Source organism: Brienomyrus brachyistius, chromosome 6 (genome assembly GCF_023856365.1).
Source record: "Brienomyrus brachyistius isolate T26 chromosome 6, BBRACH_0.4, whole genome shotgun sequence".
In the NCBI taxonomy this organism is placed as follows: Eukaryota; Metazoa; Chordata; class Actinopteri; order Osteoglossiformes; family Mormyridae; genus Brienomyrus; species Brienomyrus brachyistius.
In genome coordinates this window covers 11822839-11842184 of record NC_064538.1, presented here as the reverse complement: position 1 = coordinate 11842184, position 19346 = coordinate 11822839, and the positions used below count along the sequence as shown (strand labels likewise).

The window sequence follows — 19346 nt, the reverse complement described above, 5'->3', positions numbered from 1 at the left end:
ACATTCACAGGATCTAAACCTGCCCCTCCCTGCCAGTCAAAAGTCCGGTTCGTTATCCGTTAGGCATCCAGCCAAACATGTAAGAGGCAAAGTGAACAGCAGCTATCAAATGCACGGCCCATTTTACACATTATGTCTATTCTGGAACTGGTTACAAGATGTGTGTGTGTGTGTGTGTGTGTGTGTGTGTGTGTGTGTGTGTGTGGGGGGGGGGGTTTAACGTTACTTACTTATAGCAGTCGTTGTTAAATCTGTTATAGCTGCCCAGGGCTGTGAGAGCGCCAAGCCCGATCGCGTAAGAGAAGAAAATCTGTGTGCCAGCGTCTATCCAAACCTGCATTGCAGGAAAGGAGAGGATGATAACCTGCTTCACATTAAAACATCACATTACATTTGGACATCACATCTGAAAGGGAAACATTTGGTAATCTGGAATTTATGCAATATATTTGTAAAGAATGTCAGTGTCTCATATATAATGAAGTTGTTGCGCGAGATTTTCATGAGTATATAAGTATATGGAAACATTAAAATAATCTCTAGAGTAGTGTTTCCCAATCCAGTCATCAGGAACCCACAGACACTGTACATTTTTGCTCCCTTCCAGCTCCCAGTAGGGAGCAAAAATGTGGATTGTCTTTGGGTCCCTGATGACTGCAGATGAGCTGGGGGAGGGAAGCACAAACGTGGACCATCTGTGGGTTGCCGAGGACTAGGTTGGGAGACGCTGATCTAGAGTTACAGCAGAGTTCACTGTCAGCCACTGAAGTTACTTTGAATTTAGCAAATATTTCTACACCTCATGACTGGGGTCCATTTTGAAACTCCAAGGCGCTGAACGGGCCTCACCTGAGCCTCGCCGAGTTTGGACCAGTCAGGCTTGACATAGTACAGGATCCCATCATAGGCGCCAGGCAAAGTCACACCTCGTACCAGCAGAATGATAAGAACGACGTATGGGAACGTGGCAGTGAAATACACAATCTTAGGGGAACAAAAGAGAAAGATGGGAAAAAAAGTGAAAACCTGCTAAGTGATAAATACAGCTAAGCTAGTACAGAAACACTAAAAGTAACTAGATTGTCACTGTACATAACAGCTACGATTATGATTACAGACCTAATATCTTAATGTGTTAACTTACCAAAAAAGAAATAAGAATAATTATGCAGTAATGACTTTGACGTTAAACAAACAATCGATTTGCAAATTACCTAATGAGTCACTGGAGAGGACCACCCACTTTCTGGCATTCCAGTAGTGTGTACCCCTGTCTTGCACCCAGTGCTGCCTGGGATAGGCTCCAGGCCCCCCACCCCTTTAACCCTGACCTCGATAAGCCTTTGGAATAATTCCCAATTGCTTCATGACTTATACATTGATTTTCAAACTTCTAACAGTTGTCCAACGTTTATGACCAAGCTCACAGAAGTGAATAAAGCTGCGGGATGCCTTTATCTAATCTCTGGAATATCCAAACACGCTGAACCTTGAACCTGCAGCAATCTGAGTGGCCGATAGCACCAACACGCCGGATGACCGCAGCTGTACTTTTAAATCCCGCGGCATGCCATTTTGCCTGACTTTCACTGCGGCTGCCGTTTGACACGAATGGAAATGTGGCTCTGCGGACCGCTGCCAAGTCCTTTCACGGCGAGCTACAGAGCCACGTCATCATCATTCACCGACAGCGGCAGTCGTCCTTGCCACTCAGCAGCCGGATGTAATCTGAGCTTGGTGTGAGGAGTATGTCCCGCAGAACGCTGTTTTAACTGAGGACCTGCTCATTCTCCTCCATGCCCCTGCTGGCTAGAGACGGCTGCTCTACAGAAGTCAGACATTTGTGCTACGTACATCTCTGTCAAGCACATTTGATTGATAGTGGCCCATAATGTGGTCTCCTCTGTCCTACTCTGCACTAGTCCTGGCATCACCTGCTGCTAGAAGAGCGCACTATAGCTGCAGCTCTGTTAATCGCATCTTCGTTTTAAAAAAAGGCTGGATTTCGAAAGAAACGTAAAACCTAAAACCCTCCTTGTCTTGAAACTAGAGGACAAACCTAAGTTATCGTTGTCTTTTTCTGTTTGTTTTGCTTGATAATGGACACAGACCCGCTCACACGCTGGCCTTTCTCAGAGAATGCGAGTCACATTCGCAACGGCATTCGACATGGCCGTCGATTCGCCATGTCGACATGCCTCATTCGTAGCTAAGGCCGATTTCACGGCTGGGAAGAGCAGCGACAACATGACTAAGGAAAACAATGTGGGAATTTTCATCATTAGCATCCAGAAAATCATGTCATACACTTTTTAGCTAATGGGTATATTTCAATAATTTATTCCAGACCGGAGCAAATAGGTTTCTCTTTAAGTGATATATAGTGCAGTGAAAACTTAAATCAATAAAGCAAACACATTGTAAATGCTGCTAATGGTCAGACAATGCTAAACAATGACTGTTTAATAAATACATCATAAATCAGATTCAACACTGGCCCCACCTCCTGACTAGAACAGGGCTATTGTCATGTCTCACTGCAGTCCACCTATCACTGCCCACCAATCAGAGGTTAGCAAGAGAGGGGGGAAAACGTTAAGGTTTGACATCTACAACCTCCCTGCTACTGATGTTGCTACATCTATCCTTTCCTCCCCTTTATACTTTGTTTGAATCATGTTCTGTTACATCAGTTAAATTCCCTCAGCAGGTAGCTCAAAAGGGCAGGGAGACTGAATGTGAAACAGGGTTTGGTTTCAAAGAAGCGCTTATTTATTTTTTTCTTAGATCTGCCACACCTCTGGAATAGTATACCCTAATTATAATTCCAAATAATGTTATATTTCAGTAACAGGAAAATGTATAACATAAACAAATGATGGAATGTCAAAGGGAAAATCTTCAAAAATAATAAGGAAACTTGAAATACAACTCTCTTGAAATACTATACGTTTAAACCAGTATTTTATTTCATCGTTTTGGGAGATGTTACGTTTCTTTCACTGACAGAACAATGCATGAATCCGAACTATCAAGTTCTCAGATGAATGTAGCAGATTTCAGAAGATGCTGAGAGTGTCTGTCAAGTTAAGAGGCCCTAATTTTTTACTCTTATCATGACTGCAACTTTATTAAAATTTTCCAGACACTCTTACCCTGAAGAAAGGCGAATACTTTAAACTTCTGGCGTTCACTGGATGTCAGTGCAAAGGGGAGTGACACCATTACTGTTCAGACTAAACGCCCAACCAAAAACAACAGTGAATGCATGAAGGACTACAGTCCTTCAGGACTACAGTCCTTCAGGACTACAACTTCCCAGTTTATGACTCCAGGCTAAAATGTGGCAGATGATTGAGAATTCCAGTCCCATAATGTACTGGGCCTTAAACCATCACCCAGTATTATACAACAAATGCATGTAGGAGACAGATGAGGCCTTGACCAAGACAAACGTGACTCAGCTTTCACATGGCTTTCAACAAGAGGCCAGGATCAGCTTTCCTGGGCCTAATTACAGCGCCGTTTAATCACCTTGCCGGTTGACTTCACTCCTTTCCACACGCAGAAATACACCATGACCCACGTAGCCAGGAGGCACAGCATCACTTCCCAGTTCATGGCTCCAGGTTGGTCCAACCCATCTGAGATGTTCAGAACTTTATTTCTGCCAAAGGAGACAATAGTTAACATAGGTGGCTTTAAGTAGTTGTACAATTAAACAAAAAATGTAACATATTTCATAAACAGTCATTGTTTTTATGGTACTACTAACCCTATCCTCAGGCAGTCAGCTATTAAAAGTCAAGTCAAGTCACCTTCTTGCCATTTCATTCATATGGCTCATACTGACCATTATAATGCAAGGTATCTATAGTGTGTTATAGATGAGAGCTTCATAGAGTATTCATAATGCATAATAAACATGGCTATAATGTGTTATGCCTTTTTATAAATAGTTTTTATAAATAGTTATAGCCATGTTTATAATGCTTTATGAATACATTATAATGCATTGTGAAGGTATCTATAATTCATTATAGATGAGTGCTTTAAATAAAGTGTTACCCAAAGACCATTTTGAATAATAAATACCATTTGGTTATTTGTGTTGCTTAATAAGAAAAATGCCAGGCTTCATTTTCTTACGTTACAGCTCTTTGGTTCCTTTTTTTAAAAATAAAAAGGTTCAGGAAAAAAAGGTAAGGGGATGGAACATAACAAACTATAGTCACTATGAACCATCTCTTGTCATTCAGCCCTAAATACCAAGATCTTTAAAAGACCACTTTTGCTAAATGGTAAAATTATCTGTCAGCGCATGCAGTCCATAAACCAATGTTTAAACCAAGACACTACATCACAAATGCTCTTTTACTGAACATTTATTATATGGTTTATGGTATAAATAGGATCTCTGTTTGCATGTTGTCTGGCATTGGTTATGACATTGAAAGGAAACAGAGCATGTTATAATTTTAGAGTGCGGAGTGATTACCCAATCAAAAGGGACGAAACAAAGGCAGTGACTGGCTGAGTGAACTGTGCTACAGAAACTTACTCCCAGAATTCAATGATGGGCGAGCGACCCTCTGCCAGCTCCTCACACGTCAAGTTGCCGAAGCTGGAGTTGCCAATGGTGCCGTTTTGGCACTCATCGTGGCGGAAAATCTCGATGCAGGTCTCGCTGTTCCAGGGATTGTTACAGGTCGACCAGGGAAGCGTAGCATTGAAGGACTTGATAAAGTAGTAGAAGCCCCAGGCCAGCACCATGATGTAATAGGTGTTGCAGAAGAACACTATCACCATTGAGGCATAGCCTAACCCTAGAATAAGAAGGCAAGAGCAGAAGGTCAGAGCAATTTCAAGAAAAGTGTGGAGTTCATTCTGACCAGCTGCACATCATTCTGGTACGGCAGCTGCACGACGGGAGACAACAAAGCACCGTTCAAGGTGGTGGGAACAGTCCAGCATGGCACCGGAAAATAGCTGGCAGATCGAGGCATTTACTTCATGAGTTGCCTCAGTGCATAATGGCCGAGCCCCTGACAACATGTACCCAACGAAAGTATAAACAAACTGAAAACTGCATAAAGATATATAAACAGAGACGGAAATAACTGGTACACAAGAATCTATCTGCATTATAAATGTGATTTCTTGTCATGACAGTGCAAATGTACATAAAACAAGTATGCATGACGAAAAATTTTTGCGCATTTTAACTTTTATACTGCAAATGCATACGTTTGTACGAGTCACGCCAATCTCAGCATATAAACGGGAATAGCTTCTCGTGCAGTGTTTCTAAGTCATAGTTCCAGTAGTCACTGGAGTGGCTCTGGGAGCGGTACAGTGGCCTCACATCTTTAGGGATGCGGGTTTAATTCCTGCTTTTGCTCAGTGTGTGTAGAGTCTGCTTGGGTTTCCCTCCGGCACTCCAGCATGCCCAAAGATATAACTGGTGTCCCCAAACTCCCTGCGGTAAATGCCTGTGTGCGACTGTGTGCCCTGCGACAAACTGTGATACAGTCTTGGGTGTTCTCTGCATTGTGGCCTCTTGTTTCTGCACGACCTTATTTTGGATAAGTCGTTATGCAAGGAATCTCCCTCTTAGCGTTAACTAGCAAGACCTTAAGAAACTACGAGATATGAGATTTTTATTTGCCATTTGTTCATAAAACCAACATTCCAGGCACATTGGAATTCTTGTGCAGAGCTTTCTCAGAGTCATGTAAATAGAACACTTATATACAGGAAAAAGATGGTAATATCTACACAGATGAAAGGACTCTTGAACTTACTTGGCCAGACCAGACTGAAATCCAAGGTGTACGAGAGAGAATGTACCTTTAAAAAGTGGTGCAATATTCCACACATTGATGCTTCCCGCCTTCATGAACTGGCCAAGAGAAATTTCCAGGAAGAAGATTGGAATACCACCCACTATTACAATCAACAGGTATGGAATGAGGAACACTCCTGGAAGGGAAAGAAAGAGATTGGTGAGAAACTGGAATCCAGGTAATACTAATACTTACTGAACTTCTGAGTAGCACTACGTGTTACAGAGGAACAGATATCGGCAAAGCAGGAAAGTCCATTTACTGCTCACTTAAGCAAATAACCATTTATAGTGGTATTTATGTAGAAGATGATCCCAACTGATGAAATGAGAAGTGTGTTAGGAGTCTTAGTGAACTGCCCTTTAAGATAGAGCAGATGCAGGCCTTGTCTATTCTCTTGACTTGCTGAAACGCAGACTGAGTGAGTGACTGGACTGAAGTACAGAAGCTGTTCAGAGATTAGCGCTCGGTGCTAACGCTGCGGCAGCTGCCGCATTAGCTGGCCTGAGGCAGACTCCGAAACACAAGCCAGATCTTCGTCCGTAATAACCGACCGATTATGAAGTGACACCAGTGGCAGAGGCTTATGCTGGCGCGGGGAGGGGGGGGGGGGCATGTTAGGAGGATGGGGGCGACGGGGGGGGGGGGGGGGTGGGTTACTCGGCGAGCAGTACACCGGCCTGAATGGAGTGAAGGTGACATCACCCATCTCTGTGGAGATTCCGATAGGGCCGGCCGATGATACGGAAGAGGCCAAGCTATTCAGAGTGGCCTGCATTGCATAACCAGGGAAAGCATCTGCGCCGTCTACAGCCCCCTGCTCCTACTGCCGACATTGACAGCAGGTGGTTTGAGGGTTAAAGCCTCATCAACGAGTCAGAAAGTTATACGGGATGTTAAAGCAAGTCACAGAAAGACGCAGTATCAATAGCCTTCCATGTACGAGCGTAAATGGGGGCCCGAATGAAGCTGCTGTTTTACGCAATGACTACAGAGCTAATAAGCAAATTGAAAGAAAGAACGGGGTCACGTGGAAACTGACAGCGAGCAATCATGGCAACGGGCAGGTTAATACAGCGGACAAGGAGCAGCATAGGGAGATAAGCAGGGCGAGGTGCTGAATGAGGCGGGAAATCAGGCTCGTTTATAAGCGAAGGACATGACTGCAGTGGCAGTGAATGACGCGCAAGAGCGTGACTGTTGGCATGGAGCAATGACAACGTGCCAGTGAGTCATACACACTGCGGAGGCAGCGGAAAAAGCTGGGGGGGAGCAGGCAGGGGGGTAGGGACCAATCAGCACTCATGTCCAGCACCTTCTGGGTAGCTGGATATTTAGCAGAGAGTTGTCAGGAGAACTGCATCCCCTACAAAAGGACAGAAGGAGCGCAGACCGCTCACTGGCTAAGGCATATCTTAAAGGCATTTAATGCTTTCTTCTGTGGTAATTCGGTAAGCAGAGCTGAACAAAGGAATGACGTAACGGCAGACAGGGCATCTCCCGGTAAAATAGGTCACAGTAAGAGGATGCATTTTTGAAGGATACCCTTAGCGTTTATCTTACTAGGTCATAAACACCTCGCCCATAATGCATGAGTAAAAAGCTGCTCTGTTCAAAACAAAGAGACACTCCACAAAAACTGCATGGCTTTCACCTCCGTTGCCCTTACAGTCAACACTTCATCTGCATTATCATTATCAAAGAACATACGATACTTCCAGATGATAAACCTATAATAATATTAAGTGGGTTTTAAATACAAATATCGAACATAATTAAACAGTTAAATGCGTTGTTATTTTGGTGGCGAAACTATAAAAGTATTGTTTAATTATTGAAATGGAACTCTAGGAAATAATTAATAATCAAAGTGTCTTTGAAACCATAGTTTAGACAGAATATTAGGTAAAGGTTTGGTAAGAAACACTTTTAGTTAGTGAGTTTATTAAGACGCGATTCCATTTTGGCCATAGCACTGAGGGGACTTGCTTGAATGAGGCGGGTGCATCCTGCTGTCAGCCAATCAGGAGGGCTGTTACCAGTGTCTAAATTTGGGGCAGGGGCATCAAATTTGTCTGTCTGCTGCTGATGGTGCTGGTAGAACCACTGACCGTGTCCCAACCTGTCCACACGGAAACCCAGGAATCACAGGCAGTGACGGCAGATGGAAGATGTGTTTATCTGGAGCGTAATGCATTAACTGCCGAGAACACTCACATCGGCTAAAGTACGGACAGTACAAGATTAGCTGGATGTTAGATTAGATAAAGGCTATAATCTATAAGTTGTTTACTTTACACAACTACATTCAGTCATGCAATTATAAAAAATATTAATAAAGCTGAAAAGGTACCAAGTAACTATGATATTCCTGGAAATATCCTATATGAATGCCTGCAAGAGGCAGGTTAAAAAAATTATAGTTAATAAGATGAAAGTCTGGAGCAGATTACATCTCATCCCACACAAGGAACAGGATGCGAATATATGTGGAAAAAAAAAACATTTGAGGAGGTATTGCTTAAAAACTGGTGCTGCTGCTCAGGATCGCTCCCACCCCCACCTTGAACTTCCCCTCTGGGCTGTATCGTCTCCCACCATGAAACCCCCCACCATGCCGCATTGCCCCTTGCCCTGAACTCTATCACTCTGTCTCCCACCCCGAACTCCCCTGGGTCGCTCTGTCCCCCCCCGGGTCACGTCGTCTCCCATCCTGAACGGACTCAGGTTGCACCCATACTGAACCCTTGAATGGGTCTCTGGGAGGAGATTAAAAGATTAATGGACAGTCTTCTTAACCAGGCTTCCATGTGGGGTGAGGAGCCAGCTGTAATCTGGAGGCATCCACATGGGTCCTCTGCTCACGCTCAGCCTCGAGGCGACCCCCACCCAAAGACACCTTTTATTTATAAAGGATGCCCAGGAAATCGATGGCTACTTCCTGCAGACGAAATAAAATAAACGGATTGGATGGGGGCACTATTGACCGACAGCCTCATACAATGTCACTTAGCATCTGAATATAGTCTCTGCTTCAAGAGAGGACAGTGTTATTGGGGTGGGACAGTGCTATGCTAGCAAGCCATTATAATTGCTGATAGAATTATTAGCAGGGGGCATGCAAGTTTGTCCCCTTTCCGAGGGTAGGACAGGCAGAATCACATGATGCTGGTACACCCTGCATCCATACTGCCAAGGACAAGTGGAGGGCTCACTGCAGCACTCATAAATCTGAGTGCTGGCATGCAGTGTGCGCCGCCTGCTGCTGATGATGGGGGAGGGGCATAAGGCGGCCCGTCAGTCACGGGCCTGGGCATTAAAAAAATAAATAAAAGACAGGATGAGTACAGCAGCATAAGACCAAAATCAGGCCAGCGAGTTTTAAGGAGGCACCAGGCAATCTTTATAGTATATATATATGACAAGGTAATTTATAGTTATTTCAATAGCAATTCACGTAAACAGATTATATAGAACAGGGATCAAAATTATTGCTAGGTATTTTATCATAATAAAATGTCAGAAAATATAACCTAGATTAAGTATCTTAATGGTATATTATGCTGATGCATGACAGAGAGCAAATTAGCCATCGTAAAACACGCTTTTTATAGCAAATACGAAGCCCCCGTGACCCAGACAAGTGGTTATGGAAAATGGATGAATAAACGAGTAAAAACGGTATATTTGCAACCTTTGTTAAGTAAGACTTGTGGAGTATCTGCTGTGTGTGTAATCCTGCTTTCGTGGGGACAGTGGAAATCACTTTAGTGCAGGGTGGAAGGGACAGTAACTTCCAGACTGCGGTGAACTTGGTGACGGCATTTTACAGCAGTTCCCGTGGAAAACGAAGGCATCTCTTCTCAATAAGCATAGTCACAATGACATTGTTCAAGCTGTTCAGTAACACCGGACGGTAATGTTGCACTAACTAGGCTTTCAATTGACAGTAAGAATCAGGTCAGCACTGCGGCAAACACCCAGTTCCTGTAAATACTGATAAATGGGAACACACTGCCTACTAAGATTACTCGCATTCATTTGGCCATATTTGTCCATGTCTTAAATAACATTTATGACTGAATTACTTATTCTTGATATTCACTGCACAGCCTCAGCTGATGGACTGACCTCTGAAATACGGTCCCTTTTGTAAAGACATTTAAGATAATTAACGTGAAGATGAGACACTTCCAAACACACATATCTGGAAGTTTGTTGCGATGCTAAGCTTTACTATTACCGATTCATTCTGTTGTGGGAATTGTCTGCCAACGTCTGTTTCTAAAAGACGGCCGGCGTTAACAAGTGTCATGGCAATAACAACAGTCATGTAGCAGCCATGAAGTATAACTAACCAAGGAGACCATCACAGAATTTTTCTCAGGTAAAACAAAAAGTCTAGCATTCCTACACCCACAGCATTTCCTTGATGAATGCAATTACATGGTCTTTCTGAACCTGAACTCTCCTTCACACATGCACACATTTTGAGGATAAGCTTTACGCTACACATGACCGTAACGAGACTCCAAACCAGGACTAAAAACACGGCTGTTCTTACCACTGCTATGCCATATATGTTCTAGTTTGTTCTGGTGTAAAAAGACCAATGATAAGAAACGATGGACTAGATACTTGAGTGTCATTGTAATTCAATCCTAAACTTAGGCTGCGGAAATCTAATGCTAACAGATCATCAAGGTGAACGACACATAGCAATGACTTGAGTGGAGAGAGTGGAGGTGCAGCCTGCGCTAGACAGGTACTTTGTGTCCGTGGCCTGTGAAAAAGTGTCCTTCTCAGAAGTGAATCTGAATTAAAACCTCTGAGGAACCTCCAAGGAATGTGAACACACACACAATCTGACACACAGCCTGGCACCCCGGGCTGAGAAAAACTCTGAGTGTTACCTTAGAGCCCCTCATTGGGGGTAAAGCAAGCATTTCTGAGAGGAAATTTCAGGGAATCAGTCAATGGTCCTCCAGCCCCTCATCAACTTCTTTCTCAGGCTGCCAAGCTAGAGTGAATGCCCCATTGTCTTTCCAGGACTTATGTTTTTCTCCTGTGTTCTTCCCACCAGCTGGCAGCTGTGCCCTTTTTGCCCACTGTAGGGCAGGTCAGTCTCAGCCCGATTCCTCCACTGGAGGAATTTACTTTAATCCTTTCCTCTGTGGACACAAGGATGGAAGAGAAGTTCTCTTGTCTAGAGGATAGGAATTACTGCTGTTTGCAGTATACACAATAGGCTCCCTGACTGGCATGACACAAAGAGCCCATTTGGGAAATCATGTTGCCCACAAAATAAGTGTCGGTATGCCACTGGAGCCCAAGTGGAAACAAAAGCAACCACCACCCACTGACTGTATGACTTTTAGGAGAATGCTTGGGGTGGAGAGAATGTACTGGCAAAATCTCAGGATAAATCGCGTTTTCCTAAAATGATATCAGTGCAAGGTATAGCAGTGAAAAAAGTGATGTGAACATTCTTAGCAGGAAACATGAGACATAATAAAACATAAAGTGTTTATATTACATTAAGTGAAACGCAAAACGTCTTAATAGCTCCTCATAGTACGATGAAATCAAAGGTGACCATTAAGGCAACACATGCTGGTTTTCCTTCGGGAACGTAAACATGCACATCAAACTTGATTTGGCTGACATGAAGAAAAGATAAACATATCCATCCATTTCCCAAATCGCTCATCCTTCTGGGTCACAGGGGGTCCAGAGCCTATCCCAGAAGCGATGGGCATAAGGCAGGAAACAACCCAGGATAGGGGGCCAGCCCATCACCACTCACTCCTATGGACAATTCTGGATAGGCTAACTCCAGTTAGCCTCAGCATGTCCTTGCGCTGTGGAGGGAAACCAGAGTACGCGGAGGAAACCCCACGAAGACATGGGGAGAACATGCAAACTCCACATACTTGTAACCTAGGTGGAGACTCAAGCCTTAGTCCTATAGATGTGAGGCAACAGCACTAACCACTGCACCACCACGCTGCCCCGGATAAACATATCGAAACATGGAAAGATAACATAATTCTATCAGGCCTCCTGCAGGGAGAGGTATAGTTTGCAAAGATAATACTTTAGCTCAAAACAGACTGAAAGGAAATTCAAGAGAACACAAAAGTGTTTTCATAAAATATCACCTTTCTGCAATACATCTATTCTAGATGATCAGGGTTGTCTACTTGATTTATTTTACTCTCCATCAGTTGTTGTTTCAACATGTTTTTCCCTTTAAATTAACAAATACCTGCTGCCTGGCTCACCCAGAATTGAAACAGATGTCTTATTTTGAACCACAAAAAGTAGCTGGTCAGTTTTCTTTCTTTATTATACAGTTTTGAGGAAGTTAAGGATAAATACCCTGGTGATTAGATACTTCACTATACTATCACTCATATTTTGAAATACATATCCATCTTAAAATATAAATCAAAATAGAGGTATACTACAACTACCTATACATCCATCCATTTTCCAAACCGCTTATCCTACTGGGTCGTGGGGAACTACCTATACAAGCTTGTTAAATCTGTAACATTAGACTGCCATAATTTATTTCCCAAGACTGATTTTCACACTGAATATTATTAATGTTACGTAACACATACTAACCACATATGAATAATTACTTAACACTTACACTGAATGACTGGTTATAACACCTTTGGCAGTGATGACTATAATCTAACACTTCCTGTACTTAGTGAAGATCTACTTCAACTCAGTCACATTCATTAGTTTATGGTTATGGTTTTCTAGTTTCCAAAATATCTCAACGGGATTTAAGTGTGGACTTTCACTAGGTCAGCTCAAAATAATATTTATGTACTGTAGGTTCTTCATAAGTTTCCAAAATCTGTAGAGGAGATTCGTGTCAATTTAGGACAAATTTAAGGAATCTAATCATGTGAACTGTTGGGCTTGGTACTTAAATAAAATCATAATTTCACAATAGTTTATGACAAGTTGCATTTTTTTTGTACTTCCCCGATTGTACCCAGCTGTGTCTAGTTACTTTGATTAGTCCTGTGTATTTAAGTCCTGGTCTCCCCGGTTTCCCTTGTCCGTCATTGATGTTGGTGAGCGTCTTTGCCTATGTTCTGTCTCGCCCATTCCTGTTCCCGATTAAAGACCCGTTTACCCCGTATCCCACTTGCCTGCCTGTTCCTGCTCGCTCGCCTGACGCACCTACCCGCACAATCACCTGCTGCACCACCCCGATCGTGACACATTTTTTCGTAGAACCGCTTCAAAAGTTGGCGAGTTACATTCTAAGAAGCCTCGGTGCACAGCGCTGTTGCAATGAACTGATATTTCTGTACTTCCTCACCTGGAACAAGTCTAGACATTCTCTCTTCCTGTTTCTCATTAAAAATGTGTTTTCAGTAACAAAACTGTCTGTGACAGAGTGTTGTTGTTTGTCGAGCCAGTCTGTGTAAACTCCAGACACTGTAGCGAGTGAAAATCCCAGGACAGCAGCTTTCTCGGAGATGCTAGGACCACCACGCCTGGCCCAGAAAGTCACACCACATTCACACTTACATCACACATCTTGGCCATTGTAATGCTTAGTCGCACAGTAAACGAATCCCTTGACCCCTGCATATACCGTTTCCACCTGTTAGCATTTGTGAGCAGGTGTACCTAATAAAGTGGCTACTGAGAGGACTGTGTGAGAAATTCTGCCTTAAATCCATGGTGTATCCATGTCTGTTCCTAGCAAATGAAAACTGACACTGAGAAGAAGCATCGCCTGCAGATATCAGGTACCCAGTAAAATGTTCCTCAGCTCACAGGCTGCTACATTACAGCATAATAATATTCCCATAATACTTCAGTTATAGCTGAAGATATTTCACCCATTCATTACAGCCATATTGCATATTACAGCTTAGGAATGAGGCATCAGCCCTCAGGCACATTTACATGCTTGATGTTAAATTGAGAAATAAAGTGATAATGTTTTTCTTTCATAACAGATAAAATGATCAACACTCACCACCTGAGTTGCCTCTGACCCAGAATCTGCCAGATTTGCATTTTGTTCTGGTCACAAATATATGTTTCTCAGCTACATATATATATTTTAAAAAATGACACACCATTCTAGACATCAGAAATTTATTCAGTGCATAAATTTGAATAAATTATGAGCGAAGTAATTATACCTGAAATTCATTTCTAGTTCAGCCCACCTGATGCTTGATCTTTTGAAACCTGCTGGAGACCAGCGCTTTCAAATGTCAACGGGGTAAGTTAACATTCCTGTCTGTGTTCTATTAGCAATCCAAGTCAAAATACAAAGGCAGCATAATTTCACAGTTCACAAATCAGTTACACTCAGGGAACACTTGTACAGGACCATTAGGTAAAGTTTTTATAACACACATTTGTCAAGCTGTCATTTTTACTAGGAAAAGGTTTACCGAGAAGAGCTGCATTGCTGTAATTATTAACCTTGGTTTACTCCAGGTACTGCCAGACATTTTTCATGATCTACAGCTATCTGAATGACTGAGGAAACCTTACCTTGACTGTTTTAGTTTCATAGTATATCTGAACCTCCCCCATCACATCGCTTTCTCACCTTTTTCCCTTCTGATCCTGTTGCCTTTTTCCGTAACTGCACTATATGTGTCCCGTTATTGGACGCTTGATGCTCCCCCCTTTTCGCACCTAAAGTTCCCCTAAAAAACATTTATTTATCTATCTATACAGAATTTAACATTTATATTTGTCTGTCTGGTACATTAATTTAGATGACTTATTTAGGTTTAGTTTATTTTTAGTGTCTGATGTGTCATTCAGTTATGGGATTTTTCCATGCAGCAGGAGATCCTGCAGAGTGATTCACTGAGCGTGTATAAAGTTTACACGTACACGGCAAATTCAGCCGTTACACCCAGCCTCTCTAATATCTAAATATAAACATGAAAATGTATTGCATTAACATGATTAAACTAAACAACTCTCAGGTAAATTCAGGAAACAATAAATAAACAATTAGTCAATGCTGTATTTGCATATAATAAGCGTCTCTCATAACCAAGCGTTTCAATATACTTCTTAATTTAAACACGTTAAATGACTGAGAAAATAAAATACGTAAGTCATGGTGATTAGATACGTAAGTCAATAACACATTTCGGTTCACAATTCCTTTATCATTGGCATACGGTAGCTAATTGACAATTAGATCACTGAAACCTTTGCAGTAAATAATGTAAATGTTTTAACAAGTCAACTATACACATAAATAGGCGCATTTAGCATTTTTATCTAGTTATTTTTTTACCAAGCTCCTGAATGGTGCGCCAAAAATATCCCGACCCACCCATGAATTGTGACTAAAAGTAACCGTTTTCGCTGATTCTTCTTGTCAGCCATCTTGGATTCACGAAAAGCACCATTTGCAAATTTTTGCTATTTTAATTACGATTCCGCTATTTCACATTGAAGCCGAGCGCGATGGAGTGTTTCAGACAAAACGCCCCCCCCCCCCAGCGTTGTCACGTGATCTCACGCAAACGGCAATGACCGATATCAATGCAAATTAATTTGACTAAAGGGATTGTGGGTAGTGCGAAGGAGACTAACGATCTTCATCAGCCCATTAGTCCGATATTAAGCTTGCTTGGTTATTCCCTGCGAAATAAAATATATTGTGTATTTGTTCTAATGGTGAGCTACAAAATCCCATTTAAGAAAACAATCACCACATTATTAAAAATAAAATATAATGTTTACACTATAGGAATCAGTGAATAATCCCGAAATTGATGCGCCAAGTGTCTAGTATTCAGCTGATGATGTTGCGTAACTTAGGAAACACGCAGCTCACACTTTATGCGTGGGCAAGCGCATAACTGAACACGTTAGACTGAGCAGACTGGCATCTCATTGATTCAGCACAAGCGCTTCAACAAGCCGCATTCATGGTCACATCTACCGACGTCACGGCAACGTAATCGTTCATGTTAGCATCATTGCAGTGAATGCAATGCCCCCTCATGTATTCATTTCTACGTGATCCTTACTACGTCAGACATGATCACGAGTCAGGGATGCCAGGGTATCTACCGTAATGCGTTACCAAGATGTCAGCAGGCGATAAAAATGGATGCACAGCTGTGTCATTATGACCTGCGGTAGCAGGGTACCGAGGAACGCTGGTGAACAAATGAACATTTAAAATGCTCACAATGTGGAAATAGAACGAACACTTAAAGCACAGATGCTTCTAATATATGCCTTAAAGAAAGCACAAACACACGCAAACAGACATTGCTTAACAGTGTAGTGTACGTCACTGTGATAATGCAGTGACATAAAAAAGCTCACAGACAACTTGACATCTCCTATTTGGTCTTTACTTTCAATGGACATGAAGAAATTTCATTTAACTTCTTCAAACTCATTTAAAATAATGCGGGTCAATTGATATTTTGCCCCATCGGACAATTAAACATAACGCAAAAAACGTCTCTTGTCCTTGCTAATCGCTGTAAGGTATTGTCATGGTTAGTGTTGTGTTACGAGACGCAGTAAGTTTTTGGGATGCCTCGTGTTTCACTTTACGCACAAGGATGTGCAGATAGTTGGATTCAGTGTTACAGCGTTTCACTTTATTGGGCACTTGAGAATTTTTGTGTTACTTAAGATAATTATCTGCAAGAGCATGACTATATGATTCTCTATTACTAAATTGCAACAAGTTATCAGTTCTACACAGTTACATCTCCCGACAGAAACAGTCTAAATTTTGATCATTGACAGATGTTTTTAATATAGCCTAGCTTTTGTGATTGTGGGAAATAGCCTACTTGTCAACTTTGATGAGACAATTGTATGCACTGAACAGAAAGTAGCATCTTCAAACAATATTTTTGAAGATGTTATATATATATATAACTCGGTGTTCAAGAGTATACTCACCCCCACCGTTCTTGTAGCATAGATAGGGAAAACGCCAGACGTTGCCCAGCCCCACGGCAAACCCCACACAGGACATGATGAAATCCATTTGTCTGGTCCAGGTCTCGCGCTGGGGGTACACTGACTGTATTTGGGGCGTTGTTCCCGGGGCAGCTGCTGGTCCAGCTGTCCCGGTACTTGCAACCAGGCCTCCATTCACACTTTGGTGTCCACTTCCATTTGGTATCAGTTGACCCTTCTTCTCCTCAACAAGGTGGACATTCACGCTGCAGCACTCTCTGTTCAGGGTTGATTTCTCCATCCCAGGTATTCACTCGCAAACAAAGCACTGTCACTGCTCGAACAGCTCTGCTTGATTGGGAAACCAATTAAGATGATCCGCCGATAATGAAACAATTCAATACAGTTCCAGATAGTAGAGTCCTCTTTATCGTTTTTCAGAGTTCAATTCTCTTCCAAGAAATCACACCAAAAGTCCTTTTGTCCTGCTGTCTGCCACCCCTAAATGTAAACACAATCGGATCCCTGATTCGTGTTTCAGTATAGGGGTTAAAGTCATAGGTCAACTGAATGGTTGACACTAGTATTTTTATTTTGGATTATAATTTTGAAATTGCAGGTGCCTTTCGATTACTAAACCAAAGAAAGGATCGCAGTGACACTGGGAAGGTATAAGGTTAGATGTACGTGAATTTGTCCAAAAATAAATCGAAATATGCAATTTAAAATAAAATTAGACGCGTTCACAAAATGGTATCACCGAGGTAGACAGCACCTTCAAAAACAATCCACGAAACACTTAAATGTGAGTCTGAAGAATCGCATGGGAACGTATCTCTCAAAGAGGAGACTGTAGAGAAGACGAAAAAATCAGCGAGCCGTAGTGCTCCCTAGCCGCTAAACATACGATTCGCCTGTCCAACAGCGATCTCCCGCTAGACCATCTTAGACGCCAATCTATCTTTCAGTTGAGCGCGTTAGGAAATCGTCTTCTGTTAAGTAGCCAATAACGCCACGCACCTCGCTTCCCACCGGCTGGCTGAACACTGACCGCATCAGAGCTGACGGCGGCTTTAAAAGGGTAGCCGTGCAATGGGACGTCACTCGGCACTCACCCTCCCCTCCCACCATCCTTAAGGATACATATCCCCGTTCGTTCCTGCACGTAACCCAAGCAGATCCCATTCACTCTCTCTCTCTCTCTCTCTCTCTCTCTCTACGTCCGTCTGTCGTCCCTCTGCTGTTTTTTCTTTGATACGCCGCGAAACGTTACGTCGTGCACAGCCCCTACCCCATTTATACATCTGAGCCTGGCCTGGGTGTTGGTGAAGGTCTTAATCGCCCATAACAACTATTTCGATTACGGTGACTCGAAACAGTAATTATTCCACCGGTACATTCATTGTAACAATGTAACATATACTTAAATGGTCACATCTACTTTTCATAAAAGTACTGAACGTTGCAAATTTTACTACAGACTACACCTTTGTATTTTAAGAAATTAAACAAGCTACGATATGTTAAATAATGCACAGTTTAAAATAAGCTTGTTTCCCTCTTGTAAAATTAAACAGCGATGCATTTTTATCAATTGATTACATTAAATATGCAATTGCGATGTTATTTTGGTGTTTGACAGCTATAAATAGCCTAATCCAGATGTCTCCTCTATAATACAGAGGATCACAGTTTTTTTAAGTTTGCCGAATCACTGTGTCGTCAAAATAACATCTCTACTCGCAAAACGTCACGAAGAGATCTACACTGAGCTCTAGACTAGATTTAACAATGTAGAAAACGCCTTTCGTGGTTTTGCTGTACTACCATTTGAGTTTTTGATTCGCGTCGGAAAACCCGTCAAGTTAATCTATTCCGCTATTATTATATAGGGGGGTTTATATCAGTCCACTTTATAAAAATTGCATTCTACCACCAAGTAACATCATTGTTTGACGATATCATCATCATCATCATCATCATCATCATCATCCTTCTCCCATCTTTCAGCCGCTTTTTCTCGTCAGGGTCGCGCGGCTGTAGTCTGTCCCAGGCACCGCAGGGGTAAGGTACACCCCGGATGGAATTCCAGGACACATGCACACAGTCATACACTACTATTATATATTTAGAAACGGCGTGTATGTGGATTGCAGGAGGGAACAATCAAGGAGAACACATACAATCCCCGAAGTCAAAGACAAACTTTTTCATTGTTCATGAGTAATGATGAATTTTTTTATCATGTTGATCTTCAGAGGTTATGCCATTCACCAATTTTTCCGTTGCTACTGTGCTATGATTTTTGGCGCCCCCTACGAGGCCTTCGAATTAAATTATACCACATTTACTGTGCAATATACGCCATTAATATTTTTAAGGTTACTAACATTAGAAAACTTTATAACAAATAAAACAAATACCATACTTAACAGTCATTGCAGGGAATATTATTCTTAGATGCAACAAGTTGCTGAGAAAATGTAATCACATTATTCATTTCATTGTTACATTACTAAGCATATAATGCTTAACAATTAAATT

General features: G+C 42.1%; 1 protein-coding gene across 1 annotated transcript in view; it reads right to left on the bottom strand.

The window, feature by feature from the left end:
* Positions 1–17880, bottom strand: part of slc6a8 (solute carrier family 6 member 8) — a 31352-nt gene extending 13472 nt beyond the window's left edge. The window contains exons 1-6 of the mRNA XM_049016715.1: positions 16803–17880; positions 5851–5982; positions 4562–4826; positions 3535–3667; positions 850–984; positions 231–334 (exon numbers count right to left, since the gene is read on the bottom strand). Of these exons, the coding sequence (XP_048872672.1) occupies positions 231–334; positions 850–984; positions 3535–3667; positions 4562–4826; positions 5851–5982; positions 16803–17103 (1070 nt within the window). The 5' untranslated portion in view covers positions 17104–17880. The remainder of the gene's footprint in view (positions 1–230; positions 335–849; positions 985–3534; positions 3668–4561; positions 4827–5850; positions 5983–16802) is intronic.
* Positions 17881–19346: the final 1466 nt, after the last annotated feature.